At 42.7% G+C, this 18,609-nt stretch overlaps 1 protein-coding gene across 1 annotated transcript in view; it reads right to left on the bottom strand.

Annotated features, from left to right (window-relative positions):
• Positions 1–18,609, bottom strand: part of ABTB3 (ankyrin repeat and BTB domain containing 3) — a 178,140-nt gene that overhangs the window by 69,781 nt on the left and 89,750 nt on the right. Inside the window, exon 2 of the mRNA XM_051638474.1 lies at positions 5,751–5,900. Coding sequence (XP_051494434.1) covers positions 5,751–5,900 — 150 coding nt within the window. The remainder of the gene's footprint in view (positions 1–5,750; positions 5,901–18,609) is intronic.

Here is an 18,609-nt window from a genome sequence, read left to right as displayed (position 1 = left end):
CTCCTCAGAGGGGGCTGCAAGGGAAACAGAATAGCAGTTGTGGGAGCTGGCAACCAGCTAGCACTTAACAGAGACAGAAAACTACCTAGCATTTAAGCATCACATTAATCTGTCTTGGGTTCTTTGCTGGGGTGCAAGGGGGCACCTCAACAACTTCTCTTTTTAGCTTTGACACACAGAACAGATGACATGTGGATCACAGAGAGGAGGCCCAAAAAGCAGTGGGAAAACGAGGGACTAGAGATCATTTGCAATAATGCAGCAAAGGGCCCTCAAAAACTAGAAGTATCTCCACATCTGGAGAGTGCCCACACAGGCTGCCAGTCTATGGACAAACCCTAGGCTGAAGGGAGCACTACCACCTGGAACTGCAGGTTTCAGCTAGCACCTCCACTTAGCTCAGCAGTGTGCTGCATGAACCAAACCATTCACAAAGAAAAAGCTTTGGCCTTTCTCTATGGTGCTGCTTAGCCTGAGAAAAATATCTGACAAACAGTAAATAAGCAGAGCATTCGTAACAACTCTCCTTCAGATGACACCCTTCCAGCAAGCACCCTTGCCCTGACATTTGCTTCTAAGCCTAGGTTTAACCTCTTATTTACAGTACATGAATCAATCTGTACAGCTCTTGCAGTGCTCCTTCCTGTTGGTTGCAGAGGATTGAGACTAAATGAAAAGCCAAGGGAGGGGATGCTGACTTTCATCATCTCCTCAGCTGGAGCTGTGAGGAGAAATGAAAAACAGTATTGGTATGTGCAATCACATTCCTGCTTACACTTGAGCAGTAACCCTTCCTTTCATCCCTAACAGTGTGGCAAGATCTACTGGGAGACTGTTATTTTGGAAATATACACGTGCAGCACTGCAGAAACAGAGAGGATGATGGGGAAGAGTGGTAAAAAGGAAAACATCACTGAGACTTGAGGGGTGATGTGGAGGAAATACCAGCCTGAACATCACATCTGGGAGATGCTTTAAGTTAAACACTATTCAAAGGTCAAAAAGCTCTCAGATGAGCAATGTTAAGTCACATCTGCATCTTCAGATTATCCTAGTTTAAAATGAAAATGTTTACTTTTTGTGGTTAACACAATAATAATACCACTGTCACCGGTCCCTATGGCTTGCATAACTGGGTGGCAAACATCTCACACAAGAAAGCCATAGTAGATTGGTTGTCCTTGGACTCAGTGCAAGCCCCGAACAGTTTTCTGCTCTGACACAAAGACATTCATGAAGACTCATTTTGGATTATATCCTAAACCACAGTTTATTCCTCTGTGAAGCTCACTAGACATAACCCTTCAGCAGTCTTATGCATGTGCCCCAGCATGGTGGTCCCAGCTTGGCCATACACTAACACCTTAGGGTCTTCACCCAAAGGCAGTAAGGGAAGAATATTCTGTGGTGCCAGGATGGGTGCCCACCACACCCTAGGGCTCTGCTTTTCCTTGTCAACACCTACATGCATGTGGCAAGAGAGCGAGAGAGGGTCCTCCTTCATCCAGCAAAACACCAGCGACCTCCAGTTGTGAGCTTCATCCTTTCCGCATGTGGTCTCCAAGCCAGCGGTGGTATTTTTAGATGGGTGATGAATAGGTGTGTTGGAATGTTATGCAGTTAAATATAACATAAATGCTTGTGGATTGCAAGCATGCATATAAAGAAGTTGGGAAAAATATTCAAAGGTCAAAATGCAGTATCACGGGATCTCTCAAAAGCCACAGCTCTCCCTAATATTCCTCTTTTTCTATTCAGTCTACTTATTTTTCTGTGACTGAAGGGGAAGAAATTAAAATAGAAGAACTAGATATCTAGAAGAATCCACAAAAATTTCTGAAAAAAAAAACCCCAAACAGATCTATACCCCTCTAGGTCTGGTTTGGAAATACAGGAAACTTTAGGAGAAGTTTATAAAAAAAAAGGCTTGTGAAATATTTTCTCTAAGATTAAACAGTGAAATACTGTCAGGCTACTGTTTAAAATCCTATTATTTTTGCTGTGCTTCAGTTCTTCCCAATATTCTCTATGTAATAAGCATTTCAAATGAAATTACATTATTTTAAAACACACTGTAGTAGGCAATTACAATTCCTGAATACTAAATGCCAATATAACATAGACTAGATTTATTGTTGTTCCTTAACTTTGTGCCATATTCATTATATTTTAATGAATAAGGTTTCACATTAATTTTTCAAGCCTTTTCCTTGGAATCACACATTAATGCTGTAATTGCATTGCAGAATTAGGCCCTTATGTACATTCTCCTTCTAAGTCCTGAAGATGAAACCTTACTTTCATTTCCCCCCCCCCCCAAGTCCGCAACATCACATCTTCCTCCTGTTTTCGGGAGAGTGCCGCAAGGCCAGCGGTGCCTCCTTGCCTCGCTGTTGTCAGGCCAGGTAGGACCATCCCAGTGACCACCAGCACCTGCTGCCTGCTACGCCCAGGAGATGAGAGCAGAAGCACCACACAAGCAGGGTTTGGGGGAGACCAAAGCGTCACCCACTAGTCCAGTTGTACCTGCTTGGGTATGAGGACCCCTCAACGGCAGCCTGGGTCAACCTCATCCGCTGCAGCATTCCCAGGGTGCTGCCCACACTCTATGTGCCCACCATCCCACCTTTCTACCATTTTTTCTCACCTATGTCACCTCACAGGGAGATGCAGCTCACCTAAATGCTCTTTTCAAACACATCAGACATGAAAAAAACTAAGGAACCAGATAAATGAGGGCCACCACATGAAGGGTGTGGTGAAGGTATCACAAGACAGAAGGCCTTTCACCTTGAGAGTCTGTTTCCACCTGAGACAGGCTGTGAAGAAACTGAACAGATTTGAGCTGAAATACAGGTGCTGGGCAGTAAACAGGACCCACTTGTCAGCTGTCATCTTCCAGGGGACAGATTTGATTTCCTGGTCCCAAAGCCTCCAGCAGCTCACCAGCCAGCCACACCACTGAATGTGAGGATGCTGCACAGAGCTGAGAGCAGGGGAAAGCCTTTCTTCTGCATGTGGGTGTTTTTTAATTCTAGTTATTCTGCGTACTTGCAGTAGTTTAATTATTAATGTTAATAAACTATAGAAAATCTTATTCAACTAGAATTGCTTTTTTTTGTTGGTGGTCTTTTTATTCCCCTGAGATAAAATCAAATTGCTTCAGTCCAAGAGCCCTCTTTGCCCTTGTTTTTTGTGCTCTTTTGAAGAGAACAGAAATGAGGTCCTGACTTCTGGGATATTGCAAGCTGGTGGGACACTGTGGACACATGCCCGGGGACTGCCCGCTCTGTAGGTCCACCAGGCCAAGTTTCTGTGCCTGCCACTCACACCTGGTTGCCATCTCCTCCCCTTCCTGTTCACAAGTGGTATCCTCTTAGTTCTCTTCTATTCAGAGAGTTTCTCTCATCACCTCTACTCATCCCTTCAAGAGCAGAGGCTTCTACATACCTAACCCTTCCCTCATATCCCACTTTCTCCATGTCAGAGCTTGCCATATCCTCTGTTCTCTCCACCATGCCACTTCTAAAGCTCTCCAATCCCACTCACACCACCGTGGCTGTGATAAATCCTCCTTCACCTACTCCCTCTCCACCAACACGCTCTGATCCCCAGGTGTTCCCCCTTGGCTTCTCCCTGCTGCTCAGCACTTCTGCTCCCACACTGTGGTTCCCCAGCTTCCCTCCACAGCACAGGCTTTGCTGTAACTTCCAGGTCACAGCCAAGAGACAGATACATAAGCACTGAACAAAGGGCAAACTCCCTTGTAATCCCCACCCCTTCATTTTCTATACATTTAATGAATTTTGCCCAAATTCACAGGTTCTTGCTCGCTGATGTGCTGTGCGTCTCCCTCCACGTTTTGCAACTCAGTTTTGAACTCTGCACCAGCACTGCTCCACAGCAAAGATTTCTACCCAGCTGAGCATCAAACCTTGCAAGCTTTGCCAATCACCCCTCCTCCGACTGCTTCTTCCCCAGCACGTGTTTGCTTGCAGTGGCTGGGGAGGTACCTCCAGAGGGCTTTCTGGAGGGCTACCAGCATGCTGGAGGTGCCAACCTCTCTGACAGCTGCGTCTAACACCCACTGGTGCACTCTTTTCTTCCAGCTGGCTACCCTGAAGAGTGTTTTGCCTGTGTTTGCAGTCAACAGAAATAAAGAAAACAAACCCTATCAACCAAGCATTTGAATCTAAGATTCAAATCTTAGAGAAGATACATTTCTAAAAATCAAATTTTAAAAGAGTGAGAGGGGTAATTAAGGAGTCTGGCTCTTTGGGTTGTGTAGAGAGGTTAAAAAAAAATCCAGAATGAAAATTAAAAACCCCTGAGGTATCCACAGATTACTTATTCATTAAAACACGACCATACGTACTTTCAGAAAAAGAGCTGTATTTAGTGTATTTATGCATAATTTGGTTGGCCCACAGACAGTACTGTTGTGTGTTTCATGCACGTGAAATAAATAAGCATACATTACTTAATTTGAATAACACCAAACACCTGATTTCAGAGATGGAGCAACACTCCACACTAAGGCATGTAAGCGCTCTTGGCTTGTTGATGTTTCACCAGAGCAGAGAATAACTAGCAAACTGAAAATAGAATTTCATACTGTGGCTTGTAGAGCAACATCCATGGTATATCCACAGGGCTCATGAACAGCACGTAAGCTTAGCCCTGATGATATGATGGAGCTACAGAGGAGACTCCCGTTGCTACAGGGAAGGCCAAGAAAATGAACATGATACACCTACACGTTCTTTACAAAGCTCGTACCAGAATTCAGTAATAAGAACAGTGGTAAGCTGGGCTGCCTCTATCTTCACACAATTGAGTCCTTTCAATTTCTCCCCCAAAATTTCATTACAGACCTTAAGAGAAAAATACTTGACAGCACTTCTGACAGACCTCAGAAAAAAATTAAAATACCTTCAACCTTTTGTGTCTGAATGTTTCTGTTTTCCCCACCCATAGCTTCACATCACTGACCAAAGCCTAAATATATGATTTTAAGGCTTCTCTCTTAATAAAAAATAAAAATAAAAAATTAAAAAACATTCTCCTGGTCACTTTATCTTCATGTCACATGTGGATTCACATTGCCTTTGCCTCCCACAATTTCTTTGTGCTGAATCCAAAGCTTTCTGATTTTGATAGATACCATAGATTCTTGCATTTCTCAACGAGTGTTTAGTTTAACAGTAAGTAATTTTCTTCCTGGCACAAATTCATTTAGTGCAGGTTTGAGTTGTGATTCTTCCCTCTGCTGGAACTGGAGAAGGAAAAGCAGGGTGAAAGACCCTCTATCAAACAAGCTCTGTTTTAAATTTGTGACAGTATTTCCTTCGCTTATTGCAACCTTCAGCTTTTTGCCTGCCCATCTCAAAAAAGGCATCTCAGTGAAATGAGAGAGGGTGCCAGTATGACAGGCGTTTGCAAGTCTGGCCAAGTTGTGAGGTGCTCTGAAACACAATGTAAGGAAGACAAAACAAAGCATCTTTCATCTTTAAAAATGGGAGAAGTGTATGCAAACAAGACACAGGCATTACTAGAAGCACGAGACTTCCTTCCTCCTATGGTTTCAGCTTTCAAACTGGCCACAGAGCATAAGCATAGTTAGGTCTGACCAACATCTTCAACTTTACGTGTGCCCCTTCGTCTCTCCTCTGCACAACCAGGCAAGGCAAGCAGCTTTGCTTTACTCCAAGGAAAGAACCCCAAACATTATCAAACAACCTTGTACTTACTGAGTTCTGCAATGCTCCCCACACGTGTAGCAAGTAAAGACTGCTCGATGGTCCTTAGCTCTGACTGGCTGAACATCTGCACTTCCCCAGGCTTGTTTGACCTTTGCTGATCTTTGTGAAGGTTCAAGCTGTCCGGCAGGCAAAGAACACCTACAGTAGGTAAAAAGAAAGGAGAATTCCAATGTAACATCAGGCAGTATGGATAACTTTGTTGTCCCCATTACATCATTTTGAGGACATTCCAAGAAAAAGCCAGTGTGTGCAGACCTCAGACAATCAACATCTACAACTCAATGGCACAGATGATTCATGTGATCAGAAGTGGCCCCTGTTAGTTCTTCTGGATATCCTCAAGTCACTTATGTCACCTAGAGATAATTCTTACAGAAAATCCTAGAAAATTGCCCAAGGAGGAGCTCAACAGGGTTCCAAATAAGCTTCCTAGAAACTACTCCAAACTCATACAACAAAATTATTAGAAAATTGTACCTCAGTGACAGAATTCTTAAAGATTGGCTTCAAAATGATATATCAGACAGACAATACCTCTACAGGATTCTTCTGTAAGGGGAATTCTACTCACAATTGCCAAAATAACAAACAGAGTCAAGATGCTCGCAGTGTCATTGATGGGCTTATCCAATTTCTTTTGTAAATACAACTACTGGCAGTTGAACAGCTTGGACTTCAAAAGCCCATTATGCAGAAGCCCTTACAGCTGTGAATTTTTGTGGGGCAGGCCATAAGTAAAGTTACTGACATAAAACAATTCACATACACATTAATTCAGCCAGAAAAGTCACTTTCTGCCATGACATCTAAGCCCTCAGGCACAGATAGAAGGCACACACTCATTAATCAAAATCACTGTCATGCTAAAAAAAAGTACAGAGCAAACACTGCTTTACCATCCTTGGGTAACAGATGCATTGAAGTCCAGCTTGGAGAGCAAGCTCTCCTCCCTTCCTGTGGTCTATACACAGCCAGCTATAGCCATGCTCTCCACACCATCACCTACCCAATCCCACTGGAAACACACAAGTAGAGATGCATTGGAGGCAGAGGAATTGTACCTGATGCATGATGATTAAATACCAGCTTATCTCTGCATGATATGCAACAATGACCCTTGAGAAGATGCCAAAGCAGGAAATGTATTTTTATCTATTAGCTTTTACTATTCCTTCCTTTTAATCCTAGGGGAGAGGTTCTGCCCTAATGGGCCAACTAGACTTTGCAAAATACATTAAGGAAGATGTACATATTTACTGTTTTTCTTCCAGGGGAAGAATTTATCTACCTTCCCAGCTGATTAAGTATATGGTGTCTAACTCTAGTGATCAGTCGTTCTACCAGTAGATACTATATTGGATGTCCTGGGCACAATGGCTACCTTAATCCCTGTTTACTTCAGTTATGAAACAGCCCCACGAACATCAATGCATTGGAGCATTGCAAGGCCAGGTAACATGCGTGAGAGGGGATGCTTCTCAGCCACTTTGTTAGCTCCACCAAACTGCTCTGGATTCCCTCCTCACATCCATCTTCTCCCTGAAAACACTTTAGTCTAAAAGTTGTATTTATAGCATGGATCTAAAAACACCCATCCTGGGAGGAGAGAGACAGTGAAGGTTCAGCGAGCAAAGACAAAAAACACAGATATACACTGGGAAAACCCAGACCAAAGTTCTTATCCACTACACTGGAAGAGAGCAACCTAAAGCAGGATAACCCTCCACATGCAACAGGTACGCCAGAACAAAATCTCTAACAGCCTGCTTGAGTGCTGGAGATAGAGAAGCAGGAGCAGCCTTAATCCCAGCCCTGGCTCTGGTCCCAGGGCTGTAATAACCACAGTAAAACCCGCCCTATGCAGGTGTAGAAGATCAGGAGAGAGGAACATGACTCGTAAGGGAGCACCCTGGAGAGAAAAAGCAGGACATCTGACACAGCAACAGGGAGGAAAGAATTAAAGGTAATGGATAAAAAGCATCAAGAGCTTATCAAACAAGCTCTCCAAATACTCCCACCATCACTCAAGAGGCTGACTCGCATAAACACTTGGCACACTGATCAACATTTATATTCTGGGGAAGTACAGAGCTCAAGAAGTACAACACCTGGATTTAAATTGCAGACTTGCCTGCATATTTAAATAAGTATTCTCTCTTGGAAATCTTTCTCATTTATTTAGATTATTCTTTATAACTTTAATGGGTAGAAATTAAGACAAAATTGGAAGAGTCATCCCTGCAGAAAACAGATGTGTAACTGATCTAATACTCAAAGAGATTTCTAAAAACAAGAAACAGAGCACAAACAGCTTTATGGCATCTGAAAAAAAAAATAATATCCAGCAGGGAAATATTTTTGAGTGAAAACACACCCCACGTGTGGAAAAAATACTGTTTTAAGATACCTTCACAAATAAGATTCAAATAGTTTAAAATCGTGTAGAGGAGATACTTCTCTGGGTGATTAAAGCAGCATGATATAGACATTTTATCCTCTACTTTGTCTATGACTCTGTTCCCACAGCCAGGCCTTTTCCTTACAAATAGCCCTGATGATTAATTACCCCGTTCTTTAGCGAGGGGAGTGTATTCTTAGGCTCTTGGATGAGAAGTGCAAATGAAATGCAAAATGTGCTATTGTTCAAAAACTTTGCAAATTATAGGATACATCACGCCAAAGGGTTTTACTCGGGCTGGAGATTAGTGAAGACATGCAATGGCCAAACATCTGATACTTGTATGCCAGCTTCAAAGCAATAATTGATCACAGTCGGTGACCAGTGGGGTGATGGAAGATTTGTTTATAACGCTCATAATTTTGCTGGATCAGATCTGGTTTTTGCCACTATGGAGAAAGGGAATTCTATGGCTTGGGCATGCAACTCTGCCAATTTTCTAACTTCAACTGTTTTCCCCGAAAACAATTATGAAAGTGAATAAAATGCTATTTAGAAGAAAAACCTGCTATCTTTTTTTATCAGCATTTGATGTGAAGCGCAAACTTGCTGACTTATAAATAGAAACGTTTAAATAGCCACCACCAGCTTTCACTGGTTTGGCTAGAGTTCAACTTCCTTATTTTAATTCTCTGCCAACTGGTATTATCTGCTTGCTTTTCCAGCTGTGGCTTCAGCAGCACCATGTTGTACTTGACAAACAGGTGAAGGTCTCAAGTTTCCAATGGCCTGAAGAACAGGACTTTTCCCCACACACACTTTTCTGGCTGTGGCTGCCGATGCTGTCCATTATTAGACACTAAAGATTTCTGTGCAGCACCTTCAGAAATTAACGGTGGTATCTGTCTTTTCTCTCAACTGGTGCTGCTCAGTGTCCTTCCTTTCTGCATGGTGACTCAAACCTGTGAGCTTCTTTGCCCGTTATTTTATCCCTTTTCTTCCCTCCAATTCATTAGAGTGAAAACTGAGCAGTCAGTTGCTGCTCAAGAAACACAGGGCCAGACTGACTTGGCACACCCCTGGCTGCTCTCTGCCACCAAGCCATGTCCAGCAGCTGTATGCAGATTTATGACTGCTGTGAACCACTGGAGCAAGGTGAGACAACCAAAGCACTCAATTGCATTTGCATTTTGTCACCTCTTCCCCTTGGTTGTACCCTCCTGGGAGCAGGGGCCTGTCTAGGACTTGTCTCCAAGGAGACATACCCAGAATGGGCCATACCCAGTTTGCTTTGTAAGTATAAGCCCTTGGCCTCAGGCTGCCCTGCAGTCTGTAGGTAATAGGCTGAAGAGAAATACAAAGGAAACATTTTTAAATAGGCAGGATGACAAAAAAAAAACAACACAAAAAAAGGGCAAAAAAACCCCCAACAATACAGTGACAAGCTCCCAATGCTCTCCCTCCTAAATCTCCAGAGAAAAAACAACATTATAGGAAAAATCCTATGCACAATTATTACACTTCACATTTTTCCTGCCCTCTGAGCTAGGCTGAAGAACAAGCCAGAGCTCAGTCCCCAGGGACTTAAAAATCTCAGACCAAAGAATTACTGCACAAAATTACAAAGTCAAATCTGAAGATGCCTAAACTTACAGAAGAAGCATTTTTTTTACATCTTCATGTAAACTCATCCAAAGCCAGGGGGGTACCTGGTAACTCTATTCCAGTCCCCCCATGCACATTGCCACCTCTTGGGCTTGGTTGATGAACCACCCTCTATGCAAGCCTGTTGTGGTATAAATATACATACATTTGTTCATACTAATTGCAGAGCTGCCCATGCTGTCCTTGCAGCAAGACAGAAGAAGTGTGCATGCATCACACAAAGATCCCAAACTCAGTGCCTGGCAGCAGCCTCAGCAGTTTGCCCCTGCTCCTCAGTCCCTCCCCAGAAAAACAACCCAAAGATGGCCAAGAGCAAGTCCAACACTGGACACTGCAGCACTCGTGTTACCTTTTCGGCTTTCAAGGCAGGAGGAATATGGGGTTTGTAGCCCAAATCTCACCTAAATGCAGAGGAATCACTAAAAATTCTAAGCCCCCTCCACTGTTCCTGTATTTAGATAGATATCTGCACTTACGTATATACCAGCTGTTGCAAAACATTTGATACCTGAAGAGCTGGCACCTACAGTGCCCATACTTGAGGATCAGCAGTTGGACTTCACTTTCTCTCAGGAGACACAGGAGGCTACTGGCTTTCCATGAACCATGTATTGCTCTTGGCACTACAAAGCTATTTGCATCATACAAAGGCAGATCAAAGGGCAAAACAGTGAGACATTAAGACAAGCAGTCTTTTGTATAGCACCATGAATGACTACATAATGTGGAAAGCAATAAAACAGCAAGTCTGTTTATTTGGAATGGGCTGTAAAGTTCTGGGCAGAGCTGTGCTGCATCCTCAAACATCCCACAGTTTTGCCACAAATCAGCTTTTCCATCTAAAGCAGCATTTTCAATAGTGAGTGTACCTCAGAAAAAAGAGATACAGAACCTAAACCTGCAGTTCCAGTTGCTGCAGTCCTCAAGTCACTGCTCCAACCTTCTCCTCACCTATACATCCTTCAGTACCACAGACATCCTATATTTGAAGCTTTTTCATATATATATCTCAAGAAATCTGAAGATATTTAATCCAGCTATTGCTTGATTATACAGCAAATTCCCCAAGACCAAAAGATACCTCAAGTGTCACTGAACTAATTTTTTTACATGTTTATGTATACAAACTGACAGACCAAAGCAAGCAAGGAAAAGTTTGCACTGCCTACATTCACGGGTCTGCAATGCATAATGTCACCTACATTTCCAATTGTTTGCCTCCTCCTTCTCCTTTGTATTCAAATCCCAAAACACATTTGCAACAGTACTAAACTGATAAAAATGCCCACTGGACAATGTGATTAAAATTATCTGTGCTGAGGCATCTAGCAGGAACACAACACGAATGTATTTATTTTGACTAAAAATGTAAGCGCTGATAAATACTATAAAACCTTTTTTGCACATTTCAGTATTACCATTTGTTCCTTTGGGAAGAGTGCCAGGTTTCTCTTTATTTATTAACTTAAAGAAGAAAGGTTTTGCTGCTCTCTTGTTATTTTTCTTTAATTAAGGGCTCCTTCAAGAGAAAATAATTTCAAGTATCTTTGACCTCCCTCTTGACCTATCTATTATATCTTAAGCAAACATACGTATCTGGAAAACAGCTTATACTCCCACTTGCAAGGATCCTATAAGAGTGTATAGAAATTAAGCGTGCAGGAGAGGTATCAGGCAAATTGCTGTACAAAATAAGCCTGAAAATTGAAGTTAACCCTGAAGGGTCCCAAAAACATGTTGTTGCACATTATGTTGCTCAAGTGAATGCTGACCTTACCTAGGAGGACTATGTTTAGGAGTAGGAAATCCACTCTATTGTCATAATGTTTCTATTTTTCACACAGGAACATGGGACTAGAAGGTCTTTGAGTCCCGTCTCCTGCTCTCATAAAGAACCATGTGAAATTCAAAAGCTTGCAAAACATCCAATAAAAATTCTTTTCCTTCCACAAGCTCATGTACCAAAACCCTTCACAGCACCAGAGAGCATTCTTGAGATCGAAAGTATAAAGGCCTATGGCAAAGAAATAAAGGGGTCAAAAAAGTATTGCCAGCTGCCTTTGCAATAGCAAAGCACATCACACGGTGCAAACCCCACATGGTTGGTGTTACAACATGCAGAAGAACTCTCCTGGCCCCACATTTTGCAACCGTGGCAACGATGCACTGTCCAGGAACACACCAGGTTTTGAAGCATGGTGTTGGAACACCAGCAACAGGAGCTCAGCATCCCCAACACCAACACACAGGAGCTGGTGAATACGAAGTGGCATAGACCACCACACAGAACCTTAAACTTTGAAAGAAACCCTGTGGTTCCTGATGTTTGAAGCAACCTGCACTGTGACTCCTTTGCTTGGGCAGTCAACCTGACTGGCAAGGCAGACAGAAAACATCTTGACTTCTCCTTTCAGAAATGAGACTACAGGAAAAACCTCTAATGCTACTTAAATCTGCCAGTGCTTTCAGTTAACAGAAGACCTGGAAAGCATTCAAAGCAAGGAGTGCTAAGTGTCTTCTTTCCACACATTCCAGCCCAGTTAAATAACAGGGAGAGGCTTTGCATGGAGAAAATGCAAAGCGCTTGGGAGAGCCAGGTGGTGAGATAAAGTTTCCAGAGCCTGAGTCTTAAGAGTAGGCAGAGCAGCACAAATAAGGAAGAGTGGAAAAGTCTCAGGAATCAGATGTAAGAGACTAAAGGGACGCTACTTTGTGTGTTTTTAACACCTACTACCCAAAGATATTAGTAAGCACTTCTACTTAGCCTCAAGACACTGACGTTAAGCAGGTACGGTAATATTCATGTCTGATTTACAGATGAAGTAAAAGTAAAAGCACTAGAGGACTTAGTAACTAATTCAAAATGAAATAAGAGGTATCAGAGAACACCAGGAAAAGAGCATAAAGCTTCTAGTTATGCAGTTTAACCACAAGAGATCACCCTTTCTCTCCTGGAAAAATCAGTAGAAGAGCAAATGAATAACGCTTAAAAATGAAAGAAACAGGAGCCTAACTGCTAAAAATTACCAACAGCAGCAACCACTGATAAATTACAAACAGAAGTTGTACAAACTCTGCAGGTTTTGGGTTCTCACCAGCAGGAACTTCACTTCCAGAAGCACTGTGAAGAATGATCCTCGAGCTACACAAGGGTAACTTTTTCTGGAGGTTTTGTCTGACCAGTTTTGTCTTTGGCTCCTTGCAAATGGAAATTCTACTAACTGCGTATCTGCAGAGCAGTTTTTTTCCAAAGATGTGATCATTTTCAGGGCAGTATCCCAGCTGAGTTGGATTTCACTTCATCAAAAGCCAGAACAGATGATCATCTAATGCAGAGAGTACCTCTGTGAGTTATTAGACCAGATTGTTATAGGAAGACGAGATAATAGAATTATATTACAATGTGGCTGTGACATCTTCTCTTGTAAGGAGTTTCTTAGCACAACACATTCTACTTAATTGGGATGTCCTCCTTATTAGGATCTTTCTAAGGCAATCGTTTTAGCGTAATGATAATGAGTTGCAATCACTGCTGCTTAAAATGGCATAGAAGTAACAACAATTCAACTAAATGAGGATATATTCTAATAGAACCAAACAGTTAAGTGGTGCACAACCAACTGGAACACAGGATGGATTTGACTGTTGAGGTGATGTATGGCAAAACAAAGAATAATCAGTACACCCTACTAAACATAGAAACTAAGCTCCCAATTCACCAGTTACAGCTTTACATTTATTTTTATTAGGATATAGAGGAAACAAAATCTTGGTCCTGCCAAAACAAATTGCAAAACTTAAAAATCCTCAGAACCACCATTAAAAAATACTAAAAACACTGATGGTGAAGCAAGCCAGTTCACATGCAAGAGAAGAAATGAAGACTCATCTCCTCACGCTTATCTCAAGGTCTCTCTCAATTCCCTAAAATGTCCCTTGTGGTACTGTCAGGGGGCAAAGCAGCAGCAGATGCTGCTTACCAGCATGCATCAATGGTCAGGACCAACAACACATGTGCAAGCTGTGGCTCATTCAATAGCTCTATCCCTCTCCCTTTCCCTAGTGAGGAGACTGACACTCACCACGCACCTTCACCTACCTGTCGTATTCACAACTGCTCTTCCTGTTGACCCCGAAGGGGCATTTTATCAACTTCACAACAGAAAAACTGCTCAACAGTACACTGTGCTCAACCATGCTATTCCACTGTCACAGTGACCACAGAAGTTTCAGTGCAAGTTGTGATTTTTTTGGCAAAGAGATGTTAGAGCTGACACAGCGCATTTACTTCATGCTGAGTACCCATCAGCTTGAGCTTACCCTGATCTAAACTATGCCCCAGACATAGAGATTTGGAGGAGAAAGGTTTTCTATTGCATTCTTTGACAGGACACATCCAAAGAAACTAAAATTTTAAAATACCAGTATCATGGTCCTTCTCTGCTACATGCAAATAAATAGAATACATGCAACCCTCAGTGTCTCCAAAAAGCAAGAAGCAAGAAGCTGAGAGGACATGGGGAATTCACAGGAAGGAAAGAGCACCAGGAAAGTGTTGGTGGTACTTGCTAGTGAGGAAGCCTGGAGAAATATGTATTTAACAGCATCCAGCCTGGGAGATGACTCCTCCAGCTACCAGCAAGTGCTCAAGATGGCAGACACATGCTCAAGGAGGAAAGGATGTGTGCAGGTACAAACACAAGACTCTGGACATGCACAGGAGCACCAACTCATGCAAAAATGGATTTGGCTAAAAACAGGCACAACCCTTTATTAGACAGGGAGTTCACAGAAGGTCTAAGCCTTTGAGTCACTGAAAAGGACAAAGAACACGTTAACAGGTTTTATTTTATGAAAAAGGCCTGTCGGCTGATAGAAGCAGGACAAGAGAACTCAGTGATTCATAGCTTAATATGCTTTCCCAGAGTCTGTAATTTCCTTCATTTCCGTCAGCCCCCCGAAATGCCCAGCCATGACAGATGACTTCCCCTTCAGCAACTGTGACGCGGACACGGCCTGAAAGCCCAACGGCGCTGACACGGCCTCTCTCCTAATCCAGTCCAGTCTCATCCAGTATTTGATAAACAAAACAGCAGCAGTTAATTAAGCACTATTGGATGGGTTTATGCTCAAATCTCTTCCTTGTGAGCTGTTTTAACAATACTGTTGTGGACTTCTTGAGAAGACAGTCTATTTCCATTGTAAATAAAAAACCCCATGCAAACACATAATCCTCCATTTTTCAAGGCCTACTGCTATCCAAACAGGCTCCTGTACCAGTTACTGCAGCTCTAGAAAAGCAGCACAAAGTGTTTGATCCAAAATAACATTTTTTCCACTGCCTTCTTTACTGTGCCACCACTCCTTTGGCACAGGCACCGTGCATCAGATGCCTGCAAGAGTTGGACTCATAATTTCAAAAACACCAATGCACTTATTTGAGCAGTTGCACGGAATACTGTACAACACACTTGGCAAAAATATCTCAAACACTTTAAAAAAATCTCCTCCATTTGCTTCAGTATTTGTAAAGATCAGTATGCTTTTTAGAGGAGAAGGAATTGCCAAAATTCCTCCTTTCGCTTTGGAGCACCATCAGCTTGTACAAAACCCCATGAATAATGCACAGCAGAGCAGACACTTGGTGTTCAGCACAGGGCACTCCCATCACAGTTACCAAATGCAACCTTGGCATTTCACAGGCAGGCAGCAGCTGGAAATGGGATTGAGGGAAGCGGGATGAGGCGCCTGTGGTCTCCGGAGCAATCACCACTTTGTGCTTGAGAGCCAGTTATGTCTGCAAAAGCTTATGCAAACCACATGTACAGGAATAAGCATGTTTTGCAATTCAATCTGGTGAAACACCTGACCTTACAAGGGTGGGGTGGCAGGTTGATGGGAGAATAACACACCTTTCTGCAGAGCTGGGTGCTTGCTATTTGCTTTCTAAGTCACCTTCAAAAATGCCAAAGCCTTGGGCTCTGTCCCAGGGAATGCTAAAAGCATCACCATCCTTCAACTTTGAACAACTAAATCATCAGACCCCAAAGGATTCTGGAAGGGCACTAGGGCATGTGCTTGAATAAGAAAATAAATAAATGCAATTAGTAAACTCTGCAGTTGGTAGACCATAAAGCTGAAAATGCAGGACATGTAGGGGCTACGATGAAGCCTCCAGGATGACAGGATACAGGTGAACAAGACTGCCCTGCTGCCACACGTTGCCGTGCTTGGGCGGGGAAACGCAGGAGGCTCTGGCAGAACTCTCAGGGCCTTTGTAAGGGTTGGGATTTTACCCCCAAGCGATGAGTTTTGGGTAAACTGGAGCCCACAGTAGAGGCTGAGTAATTGGAATTTCCTTTCAACTTCTTGCACAGATGAATATCATATTAGCCACTCCACCCTCACCATGAAAGCCCACGCTTAATGAAAGTAAAAGAATAAGAAGTTTTAGAAACACGCGCTTTTATTTACTGGCTTTAGGGCAGTATCCCATCACTCCAAGCACTTAGTACTCCCTCCCACCCTGCTAAGGATGGCAGGGAGCACAGCAGGACTACTGTGATCTCCTGAGCTGTTGAAAACCCCAGCACAAGACCTGCCCTGCAGCCCTGCGTCATTTGGGGTATCCCTAGCAGGTGAGATGTTCTCATCTGCCAACACCAACAGCCATGACCTACCTGGGACCAAGGTACCCAGCTCCCACCTTCAGCAAAGGAATAACCCTCTGCCTTCAGCCTGTGTTTTGGTGGGGTTTTGCCACATATTTAAAGCCAAATATTCATCTAAAAGTTTCACCGACTGGAAACCCTGGATACTGGCCAGATGACAGTCCTCTCTAAAAGTAACCTTCACATTCTTCAAAAATTCCCATTGGCTTACTAAATAGAAATGGCTTGTTAATAACGTGTACTTTACCGTCCAGACCTTTGATATAGACACCTACAACAATAAATCAGCTCTGACCAGTAAAGGTTAACCTATATACATATATATGCATGGCAAAGTCATTACAGAAAATGAAAAAAATGTAAGAGACATCAGACTGTCACTAGCATACTTTTATGACCCCTTGCCCTACAGATTGGCTAGCTGAACACATTTCAAATAATTCAGGTTTTCCAGACTTGAAGGACACCCTCTTCCCTACCCAGCAATAATACAAACTGTGTTCAGGTGCATGAGCTCAGAACATGGCTACCAGTTTAACTGAAAAAGATTTGTAAAAATTACTTTATAGAGTGGTTTGGGATTGTTGGTTTTTTTGCTTCCTGAAGAGTATCCATTTGTACATTCTGAATTTCATGATAATGAGACACAGTTTTCTTCCTAAAATACTCATTTTTTAAAATGATGCCCTCTATTACTTTTCCCAGACAGAAAAGGCTGTACATTTATTTCCAGAATGGTTAAAGGTCAAATCCAGTTTTCATTTATGCATAATATTCAGATTTTAACTTCCACATTATTAATCTCCTCCATTTTTTCACCTAGATATTCACACACAGTTCCACAAACACCAGATACCCTGGAGTAAAGGGATATAATCATTTCTACAGCAGACCCTTCTTCAGCACACTGAACAGAGTGCAATTAAGGAAAAAACAGTTGCTCACTATTTTATGCTTCTAGTTCAGAGTGGTCTTTGGCATGACTTCAACACAACCACATCTTAACCACCCTCTGCTTCAAGCAAAGCATGATGACTTTCCCCATGGGCTCCTTTCTTCCCAGGGGTGCCCTCGCTGGGACAGAAGTGCCTCCCCAGTGGTGCCTCAGCCACCCCACAGCATTGCTTCACATGCCCTTCCTCAGTACTCAAGCACCAAATCTAGGGTGGGGACCAAAATGCAGAGCAGTTCTTCCCCCACAGCCTTGGTTTTGGAAATGTCTGAGCCAACTTGGCTGACATTAAAAAAAAAAAAAAAAAAAAAAAAGGTACTTTAAAATCATTTTGGGGTAAGTGGTTGCCCTAGAAAAAGCTACATGCAGTTGGGAGATAGCAGAAGCAAATGAAATCAGGAACATATAATGATCAGCAGCAGGTAGCCATAACAATGGGCCATGCTAACTGCCTCACCAGCTACATCTCATCTGATTATTTTATTTAGCCTTTTCTCGTTTAAAACAGACTGAAAGAAACCAAATGGTATTTGGAAACTTCTAGACATGGCTTCAGTGGGTCAGCATTGCATAACTGACAGGATGAGTAGCAGCAATATATGCCATGAAGGACACAGGAACTGAATATACCTTATCGATGTCTATAAATATCTAAAGGGTGGGTGTGAGGTGGATGGAGCCAGAGTATTTTCAGTGGTGCCCAGTGACAGAACAAGGGGCAAGGGGCACAAGCTAGAACCCTGGAAGTTCCATCTGAACATGAGGAAAAACTTCTTTACTGTGGTGGTGACAAAGCACTGGAACAGGCTGCCCAGGGAGGTTGTGGAGTCTCCTTCTCTGGAGATATTCAAGACCTGCCTGGATGCAGACCTGAGTAATGTGCTCTGGGCAATCCTGCTTCTGCGGGGGAGCTGGACTAGATCATCTCTAGAGGTTCCTTCCAACTCCAACAATTCTGTGATTCTGTGAATATAAATCTTGGAAACTGATTTAAGTCAAAAGCCCAGATAAAAAAAGAACCCCCACATAATAAACGAATACAAAGTAAAATCCATCATACTCTATTTTCTCAACAGTCAAATACACTCCATTTCCATCACTCAGGTACAGTCCCTGAACAGCTGCCTGGTCAGGATGTCATATCTTCCTCATCTTGCTTGT

Source organism: Apus apus, chromosome 1 (assembly GCF_020740795.1).
Source record: "Apus apus isolate bApuApu2 chromosome 1, bApuApu2.pri.cur, whole genome shotgun sequence".
NCBI lineage: Eukaryota > Metazoa > Chordata > Aves > Apodiformes > Apodidae > Apus > Apus apus.
Note: the sequence above shows the minus strand (reverse complement) of the source record. Positions and strands in the feature narration are given on the sequence as shown.